The 21,860-nt window shown below is 42.9% G+C and overlaps 1 protein-coding gene across 1 annotated transcript; it reads right to left on the bottom strand.

The window, feature by feature from the left end:
- Positions 1 to 19,455: 19,455 nt before the first annotated feature.
- LOC118075255 (E3 ubiquitin-protein ligase Topors-like) lies at positions 19,456 to 21,630 on the bottom strand. Its single transcript, XM_035097160.2, has one exon. The coding sequence runs from the start codon at positions 21,628 to 21,630 to the stop codon at positions 19,456 to 19,458; it is 2,175 nt and encodes a 724-aa protein (XP_034953051.2).
- Positions 21,631 to 21,860: the final 230 nt, after the last annotated feature.

The following is a 21,860-nucleotide window of genomic DNA, read 5'->3' on the forward strand; positions in this document are numbered from 1 at the left end:
CCACCCAAAACAAACAAACAAACAAACAAACAAACAATTCTCAGTTTTCCTCCAACACTTGGGAGCAGATTTGGGGAGGGCACATAGGTAGGGGGAAGAGAAAGAGGGAAGCTCAGTTGCACAAGGAGAAGTCATTCCACTCATGCAATGACTTTGTAGAATTCAACCTAATATACGTAAATAGTAGTCTGGTTTGGATTTTTCAAAAAAAAGAACAACAATTATTAGTTAAGCAGACATTCTTTTATTTGTTTCTGTCACAGGCGCAAGTCAACTTGGAATTATTTCTATAACAGCTTGTCAAGACTTGACATTTGCTTTACATATTTTGAGTAAGACCACAGAGCCATTTTTGGAGCCAGCAGTAAAGGCTGATGGCACACTACTATATTTCCAGCAAACAAAGATGTGATAGAACATCTGCATTGCTCTGCCAAATGGATGTCAAGAAAATTTAACACAAACTGTCAAGAAGGATAGGGGTGGGAAAGTAAAAAAAACCTCTAAGGGAAACTCCATTAGCCATAGAAGTAGGTTTTCAATACACATGATTTATTATAACCTTAATATGAAACATGTGGCACTGGATGGAAGAAATTATTTTAGGTGGCCATCAACATTCATGGGGAGGAGAGGACAAGGGCATAGTGTCTCTCTCTCTCTGTGTGTGTGTCTACATAAAAAGCTGCCTTATACTGAGCTCTACCACTGAGCTATGGCTTACTCTGCAATTGTCCCATATTAAGTGGGACATCTCAGATCACAGAAGCCAATCCCGGCTTCTGTTTGGATTCTGTAATGCCCTGCTTAAGAGTGGCACCCTGGCATGAGGCAGCAGGGTGGCACCTGACCTGAGCTCTAGAGCACCTTCCGGGAGCACTTTGCTGATCGTCAAAGGGTCACCTCTGCTCTGGCACCATCTTTTCACAATCACCTTCCGGGAAGGCGCTTAGGCGATCATAAAAGTGTTGTGCAAAGTGCCTACAGGAGAAGGAGGAGGCCATGGAGGCAGAGGCAGCAACTGTGGGCAAAGGTGCAAGGGGGAGGGGTGGACGGGCAAGGAAGGGAGGGGTGGGTGGGTGGCAGTGGTGGCAGTGAGTGGGTGAGCGACGGGCAGTTGAATGGTGTAGGGATGTGTGCTCTGATTTGTCCTCTAAAATGTCGTGGGGTGTGCTTTGGCCCTTGCCTGTATGAGTGTATGTGAAATAGAGAACAAGGGAGTGCAAAAGGGTTGTATTGAGGAGCACAGAGATATGTTCCTGATTGTCACTGCCAGCAGAGATAGCAATATCATTAGTGAGAGTGAAATTTCACCCCATGCAGCTGGTTTGGGGTGTATTTTTACTGTGAGTGGGACAGAGAGGTATGTTTTGCACAAGGTGCCAAAATAACGACCAGTCTTGAGTACTGTACATCTTGACTTTTAGGGAAACAAAATGTCTTGGGCTGGCCCTGACCTCTGTAAATCCCTCTCCCCAAACTGGAGAATAGTAAGCAAGACAGCTTCCAAATGGCTGCCAAGGGGCCTCTTTTACTAGCGAGGAAATCATAAAAACCAATTTTGTTGTAATATAATTTCTCTACCAAGAAGTTTGGCAGCCTTTCAGCAGAACTTCTGGGGGCGGGGGGAGCCAGAATTTTCAAATCCAATGAATAAAGGCTCCTGCCACCTTCCTCCTGATGCCACCTTTCCCCATCTGAAGTACTGGGGGGTTCCAGCCACCCACATCTGAAATAGAGTGGCATTCACAGCTGGTATTACCTAATGGCAGCCCTTGAGCCAGAAGACAATTAGCATATCCAGCTGCTAGATAAAAGGAAGCATGCTGGGAATAATTGTACAGTGATGGAGGGGGAGGGGGGACTCAGAAAAACAATTCTGAAGTATCTTGAGATTAGATCACAGGGACTAGGGAAAGGCTCTGGCTTTCTAAGGCCTCAAATTTTATCCCAGTTCATGTTTTACAGCAGGCACATCCAACTCTCTAGAGACTGTCATCTACCCCCAATATAATGAAACTGGCAGTGATCTACTCATTGTCATTGCCAATAGCTTTTTTTTTTTTGGGGGGGGGGGAGTGAGCTGAGTTGTTGAGCTTCTTTTTGGAATGATTACCAAGAGTGGATGAGATAATTTTGTGAAGGCTTTCACAGAGTTTATGAGCTTTTTGGGCAAGGGATGGCATAATATCGCTCACCCTACGGTTCACAGCCCTAAACAAAAGCTTTCACAGCAGCAGAGATGGTGGCGATGGGACATTGTGGCGGGGGCATTGTGAACGCACAGGAGCAACTGGGCGATCACTTTTTTAACTCATTAAATCGACCTGGAGCACCCCGGAGATCTATCTGTCGATCACGATCGACCGGTTGGACATTGCTGTTTTACAGCATTCCTGGATATGTCTAGAACGACTCAATAGAATAGTATCATAAGTCCATGATCAAAACAGCCCATGATACCAAAATAGTATCGTTTCTCATGACCAATTAAGCAGTTGGCTTAGGATCAAACTAGTCAATAAGTTAATTCATGTCTGCTGACCAAAATGGCCAGTCATAGACCTTACATACCTGTATATTAAAGGTAAAGGTAAAGGGACCCCTGACCATTAGGTCCAGTCGTGACCGACTCTGGGGTTGCATGCTCATCTCGCATTATTGGCCGAGGGAGCCGGCGTATAGCTTCCAGGTCATGTGGCCAGCATGACACAGCCGCTTCTGGCAAACCAGAGCAGCACATGGAAACGCCGTTTACCTTCCCACTATAGCGGTTCCTATTTATCTACTTGCATTTTTTGATGTGCTTTCAAACTGCTAGGTTGGCAGGAGCTGGGACCGAGCAACGGGAGCTCACCCCGTCACAGGGATTCGAACCGCCGACCTTCTGATCAGCAAGCCCTAGGCTCAGTGGTTTAGCCCACAGCGTCACCTGGGTCCCTACCTGTATATTAGGATGTCACAAATAGTTTGTGGGTTGGGTGACAGGGGCACTGCTTTTGCAGGGCTTCCAGTACTACCGTACCTGCCTAAGAGTCCCTTTTATCAGCTTTGGTTTGTAGGACAGTTACAGCCATTTCTGGAACGAGATAGCTTGGCCACTGTGGTCCTGGGATTTGAAACTGAGATTACCATATTGCAAGAGATAGGTTGTTGACTGTGGTATCATGTTGACACCTTATGACATCTCTATTGTGGGAGCTACACTAGCTGGGCACAGTTCAAGGTTTTCCTTGTAGCATAGGGCTGCCATAGGTCTGGGGTTTCCTGTATATAGCCAGGTTTTTGCCCTTGAAAATTGGCAAAATTTTCCCCAGTGTCTGGGGGAAATTTCCAGTTCGTGGCAAAATGTCTGGGAAAACTCAGATGTATAGCAACGCCACTTTTTTTGTTAAAAAGCTCCAAAAGTGGCAAAATAAGCTCTAAAAGAAGGTGAATTTGCCCAAAGGGGTCAGCACGCGTGTCAGGTGGCGGTGGCTGAGGCAAGAAACAGGCTTCACCAGGCTGAGGAAGAGCAAAGGTGTGCAGGGCCTCTCTTTTGCACTTGCCTCTCAGGGGCAGCGGTTGGAGCGGTACATTGCTCCCCTGCAGTAGAGGCGGCTGTAGCTGCGGTTAAACCGATGGGCAAGAGCAGGCATCCCCAAACTCCAGCCCTCCAGATGTACAACTCCCATGATCCCTAGCTAACAGGACCAGTGGTCGGGGAAGATGGGAATTGTAGTCCAAAACATCTGGAGGGCCGAAGTTTGGGGATGCCTGGGCAAGAGGCTCCCATGCAGAATGCTACAGTAGAACCCAGGGAAGGCAACACCCACTCTGCACCGGGCCATGCCTAAGAGCAAACTGAGCTGATGAAGGCAGGGAACAGGCCAGGGGGGGGGAGGCTTTGAGGGGGGGGGAGAGAAAAGGAAAGTAGTGTGTGAGGTAGCTGAGGCTCTTGCTCCAGTTGTTGAGTTGACAGGGGTTGCAGGAAGTGAGTCAGTCAGCAGTGCACAGCCAGGGAAGGGGATTTTCAAGCAGTGTTATGATGTGGCCACAAAAAACGAAGGCTTAAAAGCTCCACAACTTTGGTGTCCATATTTTCACTTTTAAAAAATATGGCAACCCTATCATAACATTTATAAAGTCTTAAACTATGTGGGGGAGTTGGGTGGCACTGTGGTCTAAACTACAGAGCCTAGGGCTTTGCCGATCGGAAGGTTGGCGGTTTGAATTCCCGCAACAGGTTGAGCTCCTGTTGCTCGGTCCCAGCTCCTGCCCACCTAGCGTTTGAAAGCACGTCAAGTGCAAGTCGATAAATAGGTACTGCTCCGGCGGGAAGGTGAACGGTGTTTCTGTGCGCTGCTCTGGTTCACCAAAAGCGGCTTAGTCATGCTGGCCACATGACCCGGAAGCTGTCTGCGGACAAACGCTGGGTCCCTCGAACAGTAAAGCAAGATGAGCATGCAACCTCAGAGTCGTCCACGACTGGACCTAATGGTCATGGGTACCTTTACCTTAAACTATACGGGGGCAGATTGCCTAGGGAGTGCCTTGCCTCATATATTCCTGCGCAGCAACTTGTCGTAATGCACTTTTACTGACTCACACTTGTGTGCATGAAAGAGCCAAGAGCTCAGGTTGCAACTACAGTAGGTGTGGCTCTCAACAGCCTCTATTCTGCCGCTTTTCAGGCTTCCTGGAACAAGCAAGAAGTCATGCCACCATGGCTCCCTGCAAATGGACTGAATCTCTCTAAAATGAGATTTTATAGTCTACATCTGCCACCCCAAAGACTGCATGATCCTTTTTGTAAGGAAACGAAGTGCTTTTCTCTTAAAGTCATTTGGAACCATCTTCTTTATTTTACTGCTAGCAGATGGAGACTTGTTTGATGCGACTTCAGGAAACTCTGTGAGTGAAACATACACTTATTTGCAGAGCTAAGTGTCTGTGATTTATCCTAGCTGAGTATTTTTGCGTGACGAAGCTCCCAGAAATCCCACCTAAATAACTCACAACTCACACGTTATTTTAGGTTTGGGTTTTTGGCATAGTTTTGGCCACAACTTTATTTAAAGTACAGTGGTACCTCTACTTACAAATAACTCTACTTACGAATTTTTCTACTTACAAATGGAGCTCCGTCCGCCATCTTGGATGCGGTTTAGATAGGATTTTTTCTTCTTACGAACTTTTAGATAGGGTTGCTTCGACTTACGATTTTTTCCTCCCAATGCATTCCTATGGGATTCGACTTACAAATTTTTTCGACAAATGTGTGTTCGGAACGCATTAAATTCGTAAGCAGAGGTACCACTGTACAATTTAATTCTGAGTGATAGCTTAGGCTTTGGTTAATCCATCTGTCCTCTCTAAGGGACAGGACCATTTCCATCTGACCCATTTTGGGACAGGACCATTTCCATCTGACCCCCTTTGGGTCAGGACCAGATCCAACTTACCTATGCATAGGTAAGTCAAGTACACACCCCCAAGGAGTGGAGGTACTGTTCACAGGCACTCTCCTCTTGACCCAGGAATGTTCCCCAAGGCTTGACTCTGTAATGACCCATCATCCCTGCCTATGGAGGGAATGTGACTAGAGTCCCTGAGCCCCAGGATTCCTTTAACGGAATACTTCTATGAGGAGCAAAATAGGGGGGTAGACAATTTAATGCCATACCCCTCCTACAACCAATTTATTAACCAAAGCCTAACGGCCAACCTAACAAGTTGTGACAATTTGCTAAGCAGTAGGCAAAAACCAAATGGCAACAGCCAATCAGCCAAATGGCAAAATTCCTACTGGGCCCCTGAATACAGGCGACCCCTTGAAAGGCAAAGCAATGTCAGGCTAAAACCTATAGAGAAAGCGGCGGGCGGGAGATTCGAAGGCTTGCCAAGACTGAGCTGGAAATCGAAAGTAGCTGGGCTTAAGTAGGGGTCAGCCTGTCAGTCAAATACTGCTACATGCCCTAATGACTCAGCCTAAACTACAGCCCACCTCTGCCCAGATTTCTTTAAGCTCTTCTGCAATCCCCATTACCCTCTATGGAGGGTAATGGGCTTTGTGGGGAATGTTTATTTAAAGGTGGGTGAGGGCAGATGCAAATTCAACCAAGTTTTAATGTGCCTGGAGCATTGTGTTTAAAGTCTGCTATGAGAGAGTAAGAGATTCCTCTTCCAAACCTCTCTATCCAACACAACTATCCTCCTCAGATGAGCACTGCTGAGAGTACCGCATGCCCCAGAACTTAGAAACTGTGTTTTCAGAGTTGTAGCTACAGCACTCTGGAATGAGCTACTAGCTGAAATTAGGCAGGCACATAGCGTTCCGATAGTTAGGCAGCTACTGAAAACATTTTTTAAAGGAAGCTTTCTCTGAAGGGTGGTCCAGTCAATTTATTATATTCTTATCTCTTTCTGGTAACTTTGGCTATGAAGTAATTTATAAATCTATAAAATAAATAACTAAATGGATAGACATGGTTGATCACTAGGGAATAATGTTGTGACATCCAAACACAGTCTAAGTTCTATTTCCTATTATGAGACATTTTCAGCAGCAGCTGCCATGTGTCAGTCAGAAAGTTGATGCTCCTTATTTGGAGTGGGTGTCAGAGTCCTTGGTCTTTTCCAGTGCTCGGAGACTTATCACCACTTCTCATCATTGAGCATAAGAAGCCTCATCTATTCCTGTTCAAGATTCCAGTTGTGTGAGAGAGAATGTCCATTTCCCCAATTCAGAAAGGCAGGATTTTGAAACTGTTGCTTCAGCAGTAAAACAGCTCTGGCTGGGAGCTTATAGTGGAGTTGGAGACTCAACCCCTTCATGGCACTCAGTCAGGTGCTGATTCATACAGGTGCTTCAATTCACTTCCACATCCTCCTGTCCTGCGTGAACTTAACTGGGCTCTGAGGGTTAGCACAGGGGTCAGAAAACTTTTTCAGCAGGGGGCTGGTCCACTGTCCCTCAGACCTTGTGGGGAGCCGGACTATATTTTTTTGGGGGGGGGAATATGAATGAATTCCTATGCCCCACAAATAACCCAGAGATGCATTTTAAATAAAAGCACACATTCTACTCATGTAAAAACACACTGATTCCTGGACTATCCACGGGCCAGATTTAGAAGGTGATTGGGCCAGATCCGCCCCCCGAGCCTTAGTTTGCCTACCCATGGGTTAACATCTCATCTGGTCCTATGGCCCTAGGGAATATGGAATGGAGAGGGCCCACAGGAGAATATGCATGCTGACTGGAGAATGTGCACATTGCCCAGAGAATGAAAAAAGAAGAAGCACTTGACACCTGCACATTCCCTACAGCATGTACAAAAATGGACAGGATTATGTGCACATTCTCCACAAGCCCTACCAAATGTGCACCACGACTGGCTGCTATCTACATTAATCACTCAACTACCCCCCCCCCCATCTTAAAAGGAAGGGAATGGAAAACAAAGAAAATGTACTCTGGAAGCAGGCATCCAGTAAGTTCATGTTCCTATATACTTTCTGACCTCTGGCTGCGCTACACATGTTTATGTGATTATTTGCTAGGTGACTTCCCTGTCTGAAACCAGGAGATCATTAATACCGTTACAATGAAATTGATAGATGGGTTCTAATGTGGGACATTTTTAACAATCGCCTCAGAAGCAACCAGCCCTGCAGACTGTGTGCATTCCTATTTGTCTGGCCAAGCTTTTGATTTATGGGGACATTGTCACAGTTAGTATGCCAGTCTTGTTGATAGTAGAATTATCCAAGTGGAAAACAGAGGCATCTAGTGGCAGGTTGAAGTTGTCTATTTCTGCACAGATATCAACTGAATATTCAGAGTGACATTCATGTCCGTTAAATAAGGATGGGTAAATCTGCCATTGTTTGTGTCTGACCTTTTCACATTTTTCTGCTCTGAAGCTGTTATCCTCATCAGTTGTTTGTGTGTGTGTGTGTTTAAAGACCTCATGAAAATTCTTCAACATTTTTGTGAGAATCTCTGCTAACAAACACATCATTATGCGATTTTGTCAAACACACACATTTTTGCAATACAATTTCCCCTAGTATCAATGGATCAAATATATATTGCAGGCAACCAACCATAAAGAAAATTTTTAAAAGATACAAAATCACAGCCTCTGAAGAACAAAGGTGAAAAGGAGCTAGGAGCTGAGAATCATAAGATCTAGGACATATTACAACATTCAGGTATACTGCCTCCTCTTCTGTAACGAATTTATCAGATCCTTTAATGAAGATACTCAAAACGATCTCTAAGGCCCAATCACGAAACTAACTCATAAGGGAATAAATGATGCTTTCTGTCACCCCTTCATAGAATCGACAGTAGAAAACATTAAGAGACTGTTTCAAGCACTAAACGAACACAAGAACGGCACCTATACGTGAAGGGAACTTCAGCAAATATGCCGTCTAGGATTTTGGAGAGTAAAATGTTAAAATGTTCCAACAAAACTGCTCTTCTTTACTTGAATAGTGTTAGAAAATAGAGATATGGCATACACCGGTTAGAGTCAGGCATCCATCTCTTGCCTTCTCTTCTTAACAATAGATTTTGCTTCTACTAGCAGATAAGAAAGGGAGAAACCAACAATACATGTCTTTCTTGTTAACTCTTCCCCCCCCCCGTCTAGACACAGAAGAACCAAGCTGTTCCTATTATGCCAGAGTCCCTGTCTTCTCAAACTTCAGTTAAAGCTAAAGGGGGGACTTCACGAGGCAACACCTCTCAAGGGCCTGTTATGAAATCAGCAAGCATGGGCATCAGAGCATCGGGAAAATGTTTAATGCCTGCATGGGAAAGCTCTGGACTTCTAGATGTTGCTGAACTACAACTCCTATCAGCCTCAGCAAGTGTGGCCAATGGCCAGGGATGATGGAGGTTGTAATTCAGGAACATCTGGAGAACCAAAGGTTTCATGGGAAGAAAAACACACATGCCTTCCTTGGCCTCCTCACAATGAGAACCAAAATTCTAAAGAAACTCTAAAGCAACCTCAAGTGAGGTATGTGTGCACACTAGGGTGATGACTTTTTCAATTTGTTTCTCAAAAATTATTTCCTGTAGCACAAATGAATGAACTTTTGCCTATTAATGACTAAACCGAGGTATATTCCATTGAAATATTTAAAAGGTTACGCACAAACCGTTTTTAAATTTTTTTGTAGGCCGTTTTACCATTTCATAAAATTGTATTAACAATTCTATATATATATTGTATCAAATTTGGACACAACACCACATTCCACAATGGGGAGTGTTCTTAGCAACATAGGGTATACAAATGTCATACCTGTGCAAGATAAAAAACCCTTTTGGGGACCTCAAAACTCAGCCAGCAGACCCTGCCGGGCATGCTGGGAAAAGAACCTACAGGAGAGGTAGCAAAACATTGTCCTCTAGCAGCGTCTATACTGTTACTGCAGCTAAAAAAGGCTTCCTTGTGTGTTTGATGACCCTATATAATGTTGTATATATGTGACTCTAAAGCTTGGGTTCAATTTTATATCTGCTTACAGTGACTTCAAAAATGGTCAAAAAACCGATAAGTAAAAATTTTAAATTCATTTTGTGCGTGAGGTTGTTTTTTTATCAAATCTGTTTGAAAGTAAGATTTTATCTAATGTTTAATGAAAGCTCATCAAATTATGATACAGGGAAATGAGGTTGTAAAAAAAACCATCACCCTAGTGCACACACACCTAAGCAAAGCCTTCATGGAAGAAGAAAACTTCCAAGAAATTGGAGGGCACGTTTTAGCACAACAGCAGATAAAAGGTTTGGCATCCTATTCCTAAAACTAGGCATATTGGTGTTAGAGATATCAGTGTGGTGTAGAAGATTTTGCACTGTGGAACCAGACGAATTAATATAAAAGTTCAACCGGCAGAAGTATTTTGTTTCAGTAAAAGCCCTATCATGATTCATGACCTTAACCTTACTGAAAAATTTAATGCCAACAAGAGGGAGAGTATAAATATTTTATAGCATTCTGAATCCGTAGTTCAAAGTGAATTAGCGTTTCATGAAATTTTAGGCCTTTTAAAAAAAATTGGGGAGTGAGAATCTAGTTTACAGTGACTCTTAATGAGACAGAAGTGTCTTCCATATACATCTGAAAGAATTAGTTCTTCATGAAAGGCGTAGGCAAATAATGCATACAGAGGTAACTAGTTTTTGAAAAAATCCAGGAAGAAGGCTAGGTTCTATTTGACCTGACAATTAATTCTTTATGTTCTTGGATGGCATGCATAAACTAAATGAATATTTGCTGAATGTGGATCTAACTTTCATAATTGCCAAAAAACTTGTAATGAAGATTCTGAGCAGAGTTGTCACTGTTCTGTTTATTTATTTAGCATAGCATGTCCTTCATCACAAAGTAGTTCTTCTTTAAGGAAACTTCTGCCTTAAGAAAACTTTAAGGCAAATCTGGAGATTGTCCCTCGGGGAAAGCTCAGCGAGTTTCAATAAAATGAGCAAAATTTTTCAGAGGGGTTCTGCATCCTTAGGTTGTCAGTGGATTTCACCTAAAGTTAATATGAAGGGAGCACAGAAGTTTCTGCGCAGGCAAAATGTCAAAGGAATTTCAAAGGAAGCCAAATGAATTCCAATACCGTTTGTCAATTCTCCTGTTTAAATTTCTCTGCGGATTCCACACATCCATATTTTGGAGTGAATTTAAACTGTAGGTGCCCAGATACTTTTATATTCTCTCACACACTACTCACTATCCCGACAAGCAAACCTACCATTATCCAATTTGCTCAAGACAGCTACAATATGGTCACAGCCACACCATGCTTTTAAAATACCTGAAGAGCCATGGCTTCACTCAGAGAATCCTGGGAACTGTAATTTAGTTAATGGCCTTTGAAGAACTCTTAACATCTTTAACAAACTACAGTTCTCAGGATTCTTTGGGGGGAAACAATGACACGACTTCTGGCACCAGCGCTGGCCATTTTTGGTGCCCATAGATGGGCAAAGCGACACCGGAAGTTGCGTCTACACAACTTCCGGTGTCGCGCAGCTGCCAATCCCGGATTTCTCCGCGAGAGACTTGGCAGGTATGGTTCTCTCTCCTAAATTGGAGACTGAGATCTGGATCTGAATTGTTAATCAATCAATCAAATTTGCACACCACCCTTTACTCATAGATCTCAGGGTGGATTGCAACAATTGAATGTTGGAGAGACAAAGAAAAAGTCTTTATTTAAGGATCTCTCTCTTTGACGCTGGAGTTCTCTCCATAGCTGCTAAGTACCCCATATTTCCCCGTATTTAGAAGTCTGTGCACACTGTAACAGCAGATTCAACTATGCAGCAAAAGTAACCAGAGAGAGATTGTGGTAGCATATTTACAAGCAGATTTATTGAGCATAAATCAGGACAAAGAGAAACATGTCTGATCTCCTTTGTGTCCAAAGCAAAAGCAAAAGCTATACACAAACAGATGTTCCCAGCATACAGTGCTGGTGTGTAAGACAGACATGTGACATGCACCCGTTGTCAGGAAAAGGCCTACTTACGAGTAGGACCCTGGCAGAGACTCATGCCCGGCTGGCATGTTCTCCCCATCCTGGGCAATCGTTTGGGAGCTTCATAAGCATTCTCCAGCCTGAACATCACAGCGACTGGTGTCAGACGAACACCAGCACACTTCACAGATACGCAGAGGTTTGCACGGTTGCATAACAGACTCAGTAGCACAGCATTTGGCTAAACTACTTTATTTACATAGAAACACACTCAGAGCTCTTCATCATGGCTCCCTCTCTCTCTGTTATCAGACAGCAAAGAGAAAGAACAAAGGAACAACAGTTCCACTTAGGAACACAGTAAGACAAACATCCTGTCTACGTCACTTCCGCTCTGTGGAATGAAAACACATACAGTCATATAACAGACAACAAACCTATGGCTGCACATGGGGAATGAATCTCCCAACACCCTTAAGGTGGAATGGAAATATCAACATCCACTCTGTCACCATTAGTTTCTCTGAAGTTCTGACCCAACCAACATCTGAGCTCCAACATTGGTAGGCCACAAAGGGGACATTCTGGGGGTGTTCTGGGAAGTGGCTTGGAACTGAGTGTTGTAGCCAACAAAATCCTGCTAGGACAAGGACTTCTCCCTGCAGAACAATGCTTCCTCTCCCTCTCCCTTCCCCTATACCTCTACAAATCTGCTCCGCAGGTATGGAGGAAATCCCAAAACAGGTTTGGAAGGGTGAGGGAAAGGAGAGATGGGAAGAAAGTCCCATTGCAAAGGTGAAAGTCCTTGCACTAATGAGACAAGTTCATTGGTTATAACCCCGAAAGCTCCAAAGCCCTCCCAGTCCACCAGCATGCCCAGAAACTCAAATATTTCTAATGGGAGTGGAACCTTTTTAAAAATAAATAAATGCAGGAAACGAATAGAAGAATGAACTGCATTTTTCCACCCGCCTCCTTTGGCAGCTTAAGCCTAGCAGGGCATTGAATATTTTGGTAGAATCATACCTGTCTGCTCCCCCATGCACACACATTATGTTTGCAGCCTTAGCAGAATCAATATTTCAAAAGGAATGGCTATTGGAATTATGGGGAAGGAAAAGTTGATACGTTTTGAACAAGAGCAGAAATGAAGAACAAAAGAAAGTGTTGTCAAAAATAATTGCAGAACTGCAGACTTGCTGCAGAGAATATGGCAGAGAGAAGCACTATAGTCAGACAGAATAAGACAGAGAAGGTTTAGGAAGAAAAATGAATCTGTTCAGTTTTCTGCATATTGATCTTTGGTTTATGGTGAGACAACCATGATGAAATAGCCACCAGGTAGTACTTACACATTCTGAAGGACAGAAGAAGGAGGAGGTGGAATTTAAGGATACAACAATGCAACTTAATATACCTCACCTAAAATCGATACAAATGATGAAATAATGAAACTGAAGGGAAGAAAATATATCTGAAAGCAGAACGTTGAGAGACACCGATAGCAGAATGGGGCTCGGGAAAGCAAGCCATTAAAAGAAACCAAAGGAGTGGTTTATGAGATTAGATCAAAACCAAGAAAAGAGAAACGAGAAAATATAACACAGTGAAACGCATAAGGAAAAAACCATAAGGATTTGCCTAGAGAAAGAAAATTATGATTCAGGGTAAAATTAATAATTTTTAACCTAAGAAAAACATTTCCCCAGAAGGAAGAAGAAAAGCAGTCTAGAATAGCCATGATCAAATTGGTTTATTTCTATACAATATTTGTGCTCAAGACAGTAGCTGTTGGTTGGGCAGACCTGCTTAACTGGCCTCATATTACCAGGATCACTACCAGTTCCTGAGAAGGAGACCTTGCTATTGTCATCTGAGACCCTTCTCTATCTCTCCAGTCCCAGAGAGGTTCAAACGGTGGCAACAAGAGACCTTTTCTGTGCTGGCTCCCCATTATGGAATGTTCTCCACAGAAAACTTCATTACAGTGGTACCTCTGGTTGCGAACGGGATCCGTTCCAGAGGTCCGTTCGCAACATGAAAAGGCCGCATCCTGAAGTACCACGTCTGCGTACGCATGTGATGCAATTTGACGCTTCTGCGCATGCACAAAGCATGATTTTTCTCGCGGCCAAACCTGGAAGTAACCGATTCTGGGACTTCCAGGTTTGGCGCATCCATAACCTGAAAAGACGTAACCCGCAGCGGACGTAGCGTGAGGTATGACTGTACATGTCTTTAGACACCAGAAAAAAACATTCCTCTTTTCCCAGGCCTATGGCTATTAAATAATCTACGGCCCATATTTTTTTTAGGAAATTCACATTCTGACATGGGTTGCCATACATCCAGATTTTCCTGGTCATTTCCTCCCAGACATTGCTTGTGTGGCAACCCTAATGTACAGTGATCTACAAAGAGCCCAATAAACACCTCAGTATTGTTGGCACCTGAAAACAAATGGCTGTCAGGTATCTGGCAGTCTATGGGAGATGGCTGATGGTCTGGATCCATCTCAGTAGGTCACAAGTTTTTTCCAGCCAGGCTTAGGTCCTCCCATGATGCAATGTGGGGAAATCGATTTTGGTGGAACGGTTGTTGTTGCTTTATTTCCCACACAGCTGTCTTCTAGAGATAAACTGGCACCTTCAGTTTGGAGAAGCAAAACAGACACAAATTATATGTACAGAAATTGCTTGCAGGTAAACAGAAGGCTTTGGAAAGCCTTCCCTGCCAAATAATCTTTGAAGGCTTGATCTCCTCTCCATGCACCCCACTGACTGTTGAGAGTTGCCTCTTTCCTCAATCCCATCAAGTGCTGCCTATGAGTTAGCTGCAAGCAAAAGTTAATTTCATAGTAAATTGGCACATCTCTCGATGCATTAAATAAATTTTAAAAAAACTCATTATGAAACACAGAACTAAAAAAGCAACAATACAACAACCACTTTGCCCAGCCCTTTGCTGCAAGACTCTCCTATCAATCTGCTACATAACACAGTGAAGAGGTTTGATGCCTCACCTCCCTGTGGAAGGCTGTAGTCTCACTAGTATAAAACTAGGTTTCAGGGATAGAAGGTTTCTTTCCAGTGTTCTTCAACCTCAAGTCCCCAGGCATTCTTGGGCCTTAGCTCCCATCATCTTTGACCATTGGCCATGCAGGCTAGTGATGATGAAAGTTGTAGTCCAACAACATCTGGGGAGCAAAGGATGAAAAGCACTTCTATTCTAGCCTTCTCCCTCACATGCTAGTTTTCTGATTAGAAATGATACCATCCAAACACAGGTTTACCTCCTCATTTTGCTTCTGTTCATTCATTCAGCCTTTATCGGCATAATTCAGACAATAATATAATGAGAGAGAGAGAGAGAGAGAGAGAGAGAGAGAGAGAGAGAGAGAGAGAGAGATCCATAAAACCTTAGTAATCCAGACATATTAAACACATAAAACGTATAAAAGACTCAGTATCCACCATTAAGTAAAACTAAGTAGTTTTAAATTTGACTTTGAAAATCTTTTCTAAATATCCTGAAACAATCTTAGTAGTTTCAGGTATGTCATCCCTTAACAGATATTGGATTACAAATTCTTTGCAAATTCTGTAGATAATTTCAGCTTCAAATGAGTCACCAGTAGGTCTCTCCAAAGAATGTCAAAGAGAGACCTTACCTTAATGGGTTGATTCCACATGAGTTGGTAATGCTGACTCATTCCCCACAATGCAACTGTCTGAATCTGGTACCATAACTGGTCTTATCTCTGTGGCTGGGCAGAATTCACATGCAGCCCCTTTGTAGATAAGGAGCTTAAAGTTACAGCATTCAGTGCTGATAAAATGTGGGAGATCTGAACAGAGGGGACTGATTAAAAGAAAATGGAGCACTTTGCAAGGAACTGCAAAGACTTTGAAAGCAGCTGAACTCAGGACTTAATGTCAACTTTGAAACAGCAAGAATATGAAAGCAGAGAACCCTCTCTGGGATCAGAGAGGGCAGCCAACTTATAACAACTGTTTATAGAGTGTATGTATATAGAGTGTATGTTTGTGTCTGCCAAGTAAAAGTGAAGTCTGCTGAACAACTGTTTCACATGGTGTGTTTAACCACTTGACTGAAGCTTCCATGGTGTATATATAAAGAACACACCCAACAACCTCCTTGTGAAACCTCCTTGTGACTTTAAAGAGCCATTGAACAATCACATCTTGGTGGCACTGATAACTTATGGAAGTCTAGAGGACCATACTCCTTATCAAGATATATTATGCTATGAGGAACTGGGTGTAAGTACCCTACCGATGTGGGATGTGTTCCTTCATGACTGAAAGAAATCAAAACTGATGGATCTATCCATCCCTATGACTCAATGAGGTGCCTAGTTTGTGTCAAGCTCCTCCTTAAACTTAGCCAGAGGAATTCCTCCAAGGTTTCCTGGAATACTTGAAAGTGATTCACCAGGCAGCCAATACTAATGAACAGAATTAAAATTCAGTTTAACTCTGAAACTCTGTTATTTTTAATTAAAGTGTGGGGGAAGTCATACTCCCCTCCTTTAAAATGTACCATTCACTACAATTTAGCCAGCCTCTATTCAGTTTTGATGGCATGGATTTGATGCCGCTTAATTTGGCTGCATTTAATTCTCTTTATCACTCCATTTGCTTTACTTTTCTACATCAAAATGTTTTCATCAACCTCTATTATCATTCAGATGTTGATGTGAATATTCGTACAAATGAGTTCCGTGTTTGTGTGCCCGTTGGTGTATTAAGTGCTCTGGGAAGCTCTGAAATGTATTTAAGTTTTGAGGTGAAACAGTTGTACACTTAGGAAGAACATTTCAATTAAGTCTCTTTTTTTTCTTAAAAAAGAAAAAGAAGAAGCAGAGCTGAGCTGAAATCAGACAGCTTTATTTTATGTTTTTGTTAGCGGCATTAGCAGAAGAGAGAAAACCACTCAGCCTCGCACACGGCAAAGTTGCATTTTGCAATTAATTTACTGCAACAAGATAAGCTCCATTCTTGTGTTCAGAGGAAATGGATGTAAAAGGGTGCAAAGTGGAGAGACATGAGTATGTGTGCATACCCTGCTATCAATGCCCTCTTATACATCAGCTCCACCACAGACCTTCCTGCAATTAGTATAAATCCCATCCCAGAAGCCCAAGACAACATGGGTGCTATTAGGGCTTTATTTCAACTGGAACTCGCTGGAACTCAGGTACAGCACCTCTCAGGTGGGCACCATTGCCATTATAAGAGAACAAGGGAGTTCTGGCACCTCTTTTCCCAGAAAAAAATAGCATTGGTTGCTGATCGCAGAAGCTTTAACATGCAGAGTATTGAGCCTGGCACTTAAAACAGACATGCTACCAGCCACAGAACTCATATCTCAGAGGGTTGTTTATTTGTTTGTTTGTTTATGGAGCAGGAGGAATCATGTTAAGACCTTTCTTTTTTTTAAAAAAGAGAGAGCCAAGTTTGTATTTATCTTCCATAAATAATGCAAAAGAAGCACCAAATTCATTTAAGAGAAGCCAATCCTCCCTCTAAACCGACTGTTAATCCTTTGGCACCTCTGAAAATAGCAAGTAAATCCCCTGTTTCCCAGTCACTTTACCTAATTAGCCAATCTACGTCTGAAATATATTTCTCTTAGCTGTCCTAATCCGCAAGTGGAACAGATGGTGAAGGTTTTATTTGAGACTAATTATTCATTAAAATAATACGTGTCCATTTAGCTGAAATATTTTTATTTTTGTTGATTGCATGCAAGCTAGCAAATCCATTATTAAATAAATAAGATTCTTAGCTGGAGTCTTAGATTAGTGTTTTTCGATCCCATTACATTTTTTATGCACTATATTAATGCTTAATTTAAAAAAAATAGGATGCTGCTTTGGATATGGAGTGGGGCAGGGAGGTGGGGGCAAAAGGGCTCAGGCTTTAGGCTAGGAGATAGTGTCCCTGATCTGTAGCAAGGGGCCATCTCTTCCCCTGGATGTTCTCAGAACAATGTAGAACCTTGATCTTCCCAGGGTTCCAAACAAAAGGTGATGAAACTAGTAGTGGAAGTGGACTCATCTCTACTCTCCCTTTCATCTCTTGAGCCTTGAACGTCCAAAGAGGACTCCAGAAGAAGGAGTTTCTAGCTTTGTCACCTAGGTTTGAATACTTTAGCAACAGGGAGTTTAATGTAAAGTTCGTTGAGACGGAGGGCCATTGAAGTGAGAAAATGTTTACAAGTCAAATGGACTGCTACAAATAAGCCTTTAATTTAAAATTAATATAGTAGCTGTTAAAAGTTAATTATCGATGATTAAGAAAAGCACATTAGTTGGCAGAGGAAGTATGCTGAATCCTGCTCTCCTTACTGTTATCTCAGAATTACAGAGGGAATAAAGTGAACATTTCTTGATTAAAAATTGATGGGTTTAATGATAGTGCTCAGAAAGAAACTGCCAATCGCTAATTCGAATTATATGCATCATGAGAACTAGTTATCAAAATCCACAAAGTTCTGTTCTTATAAACACTCTGCTTGAAATCAGCCTAACTCAGGCAGATGGAACAAACTCCACTTAGGGTAGAAACAGTTGACCAGGAAACATCATGGTACCTGCATTACATAGGAAGGCATAGGAAGCTGCCTTCTGCTTGATCAATCTAGTGCAGTCCTGTCCACATTGATTGGCAGGGGCTCTTCGGGATTTTAGATTGAATCCCCCACCTCCCACCCCATCTCTACCTGCAAATGCTAGAAATTGAAACTGGGACCTTTGGCAGTTTCCCCAATGACATCTTTAAAGTGAAAGCTATCACAACTTGAAGATATAATCCATGCCACTTTTTGCTGAATGGGGAAATGATGGAATAACCTTGCTGAGTGATAAGTAGTAACACAGCTGCTTCTCTGACTCCTTACACCCAGCATGTGCCTCTGGATTCAGAGTTATTTGTTCTCTACATTTGGGAGTTCCACTTAGCTCTGGTGGATGTGAACCATGGTAGCAAAGTGGAACTTTTATATTCACAGGAGAAAACACACTTGTGACTCTCAGATTTGGGGGACAAAAATCATCCATTCTTTGCAAGCTTCCCCAATGATCTGGTTGGCTGCCGCTGGAAACAGAATCCTTAAAGATAGGAACAACAGGTCCAAGAGGCAAATATGGCCCTTCACACCTCTCAATCAGGCCCTCAGAATTCACCCCAGGCCACGCCTCTCACCTACCCTGCTTTGCCACACAAATGCTTTTGTCCGGATGGAATGTATCCTTGAACTCTGATAATGCGTCTTGCTTGCCTGGAAGCCTGGAAGATAGAGAGCCTACTGCACACAAGCAAAATTCTGTATTCATTGCTCCACCCACTTTGCCGCTGGTTCCACCCACCAGTGACATGTGACCCTCAGAAGACCACTCAGCCCAAAGTGTGGAACATAGAAGGGATGGAAAGGTGGATGACCCTATGTTCCCCTCCTGTGATTTCAAGTCACACATGATTAGAGGGCTAGAGACTGCCCCACTACTTTGGAAGACCCTTTTCTAAGAGGTCAATTAAAACTTGAGCCTAACACTTTCCAAATGGACCACAATTGGCACTTTTAAGCAAGCATATGTTCATTGCAATTTAGTTTGATATTTTTGTTTAATGTGTGGTTTATTTAAAAAAAAATTACCTGCCCCTAAACCCTGAGAAGGTTTGTGATGGACATTGAACTACATGCACACATGAGTATATGAAACATTTATTTTGTTCTAATAAGGCAAGATTCACACTTGGAGAATAATACATTGTTTTGAGTTTAGGCTTCTCTTTCCTGCCTCTCTTTTTATGAGGCTGTTGCCTCCCACTATTTTATGTATTTGTCCTTGTTAATGTTCAGCTGTTACTTCTGCAGCCTTCCCTTCATAGCTTTCTTTTGGGCTATTGGTGTTGCCTGAGATCTGCAAAGATGCCTTTAGCTATTCAGATCCTTTGGGAAAAACTTTGGCCCTCCCCTTGAATGGGAAGACTCCACATGATGCAATTTGTGCCTCCTTTTCCCACCAAGTTTATCGTAAGGCCCTCTCTCCTGCCCTACTACAGCAAACCTGCCTCTGGGTCTTCCTGTGCTTTTGCATCTCTCTGAACAATCATACCAGTTTTTAGTGAAACTTTCTTGAGAGATTCTGCGTTCTGAAGGAAAATATGATCTCTCTCTGGAGCTTGGCAGGAAGGTTTGGCTGTATACTCTGGCTGGCACACCCCTGTACAATGGGTCATCGTACCTGTATCTCTCGCAGTCTTGTCTATAGTAAAGGTATCTCCAGCCTGGCTCACTGGGGACCCTGTTTCTCAAATAATCATAGTCTTTGCTCCTTTGTTTTCTAAAGTGAGTTGAACTCTGAGACTTGGACTTCCTTATGTCCCTAACCACAAGGCTTTCGCTTCTTAATGGCAGGCTGCTCCTTAATAGTAAGCTCATCTCTCTCGATTTGGACTTTCTTGGCTCTCTTCTAAGTTTCCTGTCCCTGGAATAGTTTGAATGGTGCCTTCCTTCATTTGGATGCCTTCCTCTTCCTCTTCCTCCCTGCTTTTCCTTGGGGGAAGAATAGCCTTCTTCAAAATTGCATTCCATATCCCTCAAAATGCACTTTTTAAAGGCACCCTTTCGGCCTGGAGATAATGCTGCATGCCTCTCTGAAGATGAGCTTTTCGAGTGACCTATGGGGAAATCCAGATCTTTCCATTTGATTGCTTCTTCCTTTGCAGAGTTGTGCACAGCCACCAAGCTAACAACATCATCATCATCGAAGCCAATTGCATTGTAATCTCCAGATCCTAAGACATTTGATGAATTCTTAGAGACTTCAGTGTGCTTTGAGCTGTGGGTGTGGGCAGGTTGCAGTACCCTCATACCCTCATCTTCCTCTCTGCTCTGATGAGACTGTGGGTGAGATAATGATCCATCTGATTGCGGGTTTTTACTGATCTTGATCTTCAGAAAGCTGTCTGGTGTCTGAGTCCCTTTTTCGGTATCACTGTTGGACAAGTCCTCCAAATCATTTCCTTCATCATTTGTATGGGATATTCCATCTGTTCCAGCCATCGCATCAGTTAGATCTTTCTGTGAAGTAGAGTCGAAGCATCCTATGTCCCCGTCTTCTAAGTCACCATCAGTTTTGGGTGCCTCTTCATTATCAGGTAGTTGGGAATGCTCAGCATCTGAAGATGCGGAAGAGTCGGAAGAGTTAGAATCTTCCTGCGTGAAAGCAGGACAGGCATATGAGGCATTCCAGTCGTACTTCTTCAAGTTGAAGGGGGACTGCACAAAACTGATGAATTCATGCAGGAAGTGGGCTGTGAATTGATGAAAGTGAGGCCGTAGCAGGTCCTCAAAGTCCTTACTCTGCAGATCATGCTGAGTCATGTTGTTGAGGATAAAGTTCAGTAAGGTATGAATCAGTGGCCTCTGATTGCCACACAAGACTTTTAATTCTCGCTTCAGCCATGGAATCAATCTGTCAAAGCACCTTGGGTTTCTTCTGAATAATTCTGCTGAAGGAATTCGGTTAAAATCTGGATTTTTTGTGGTTTGGACCTGGATGCCAGCACGGTATAGAGCTTTCCTGAAATGAATTACAGCTTGGGTTTTAAATTTCCCAAGGCTGATGACTTCTATATTAGCGTGTTTCTTTGTGACTGTGAATTGTTTCATGAGCTGGTAAAGATCCTTCTCTCTCTGAGACTGTGTTCCTTTAATTTCCTCATGCAATATGCCATTGTCAAGGGGCGATTCAGGTCTTTGGGTGGAAGCTGATGTGTGACCTTCCCTGCAACCAGAAAGGGAGGCGCCCTTCAAAGGCAGAACATATTCACACAATGCACCTCTGGTGTTTACAGTGTGGAAAAAAGAATAGAAAGGCTCCTTGCAAAGTGGGCATATCACTTTCTTCCTTGACCACCTCTGGATACAGTCAAAGCAAAACCTGTGATTGCAAGGGTTCAAGTAAGTTGGGTCTCGGATTCTTTCCAAGCACATGGCACATTTTGAGTTTTTGGCTGTATCTGTTGGCGCTCTCCTACCTAAAGAGCCCCCACTTGAGGGTCTAAGGCCAGTTCTTGGCTTAAATTCCTTATTCAGGGGTCTCATGATCTGAAAGAAAGCACACAGAAGACTTAACTTAGGCAGCAGAACACATACTCCCCCTACTGTAGCAGTCTGATAGTTCTCCAACGCTGTTGGAATCTAGACTAAGGAACAAATTGGGCTGGATCAAAAATAAATGAGGGGGAAAATGGAGGGCATCGGGTTGGAAAATGCTGCTTTGTGCTAAGCAAGTCAAAAAAATGCACTTCTTCCCTATATCCCCCACCTTTCAT

This window comes from Zootoca vivipara, chromosome 16, assembly GCF_963506605.1.
Source record: "Zootoca vivipara chromosome 16, rZooViv1.1, whole genome shotgun sequence".
NCBI classification, from domain to species: Eukaryota; Metazoa; Chordata; class Lepidosauria; order Squamata; family Lacertidae; genus Zootoca; species Zootoca vivipara.

Excerpts from the sequence above, each read along its gene's own strand:
- LOC118075255 (XM_035097160.2), bottom strand. The coding sequence starts at position 21,630 with ATGAGACCCCTGAATAAGGAATTTAAGCCAAGAACTGGCCTTAGACCC.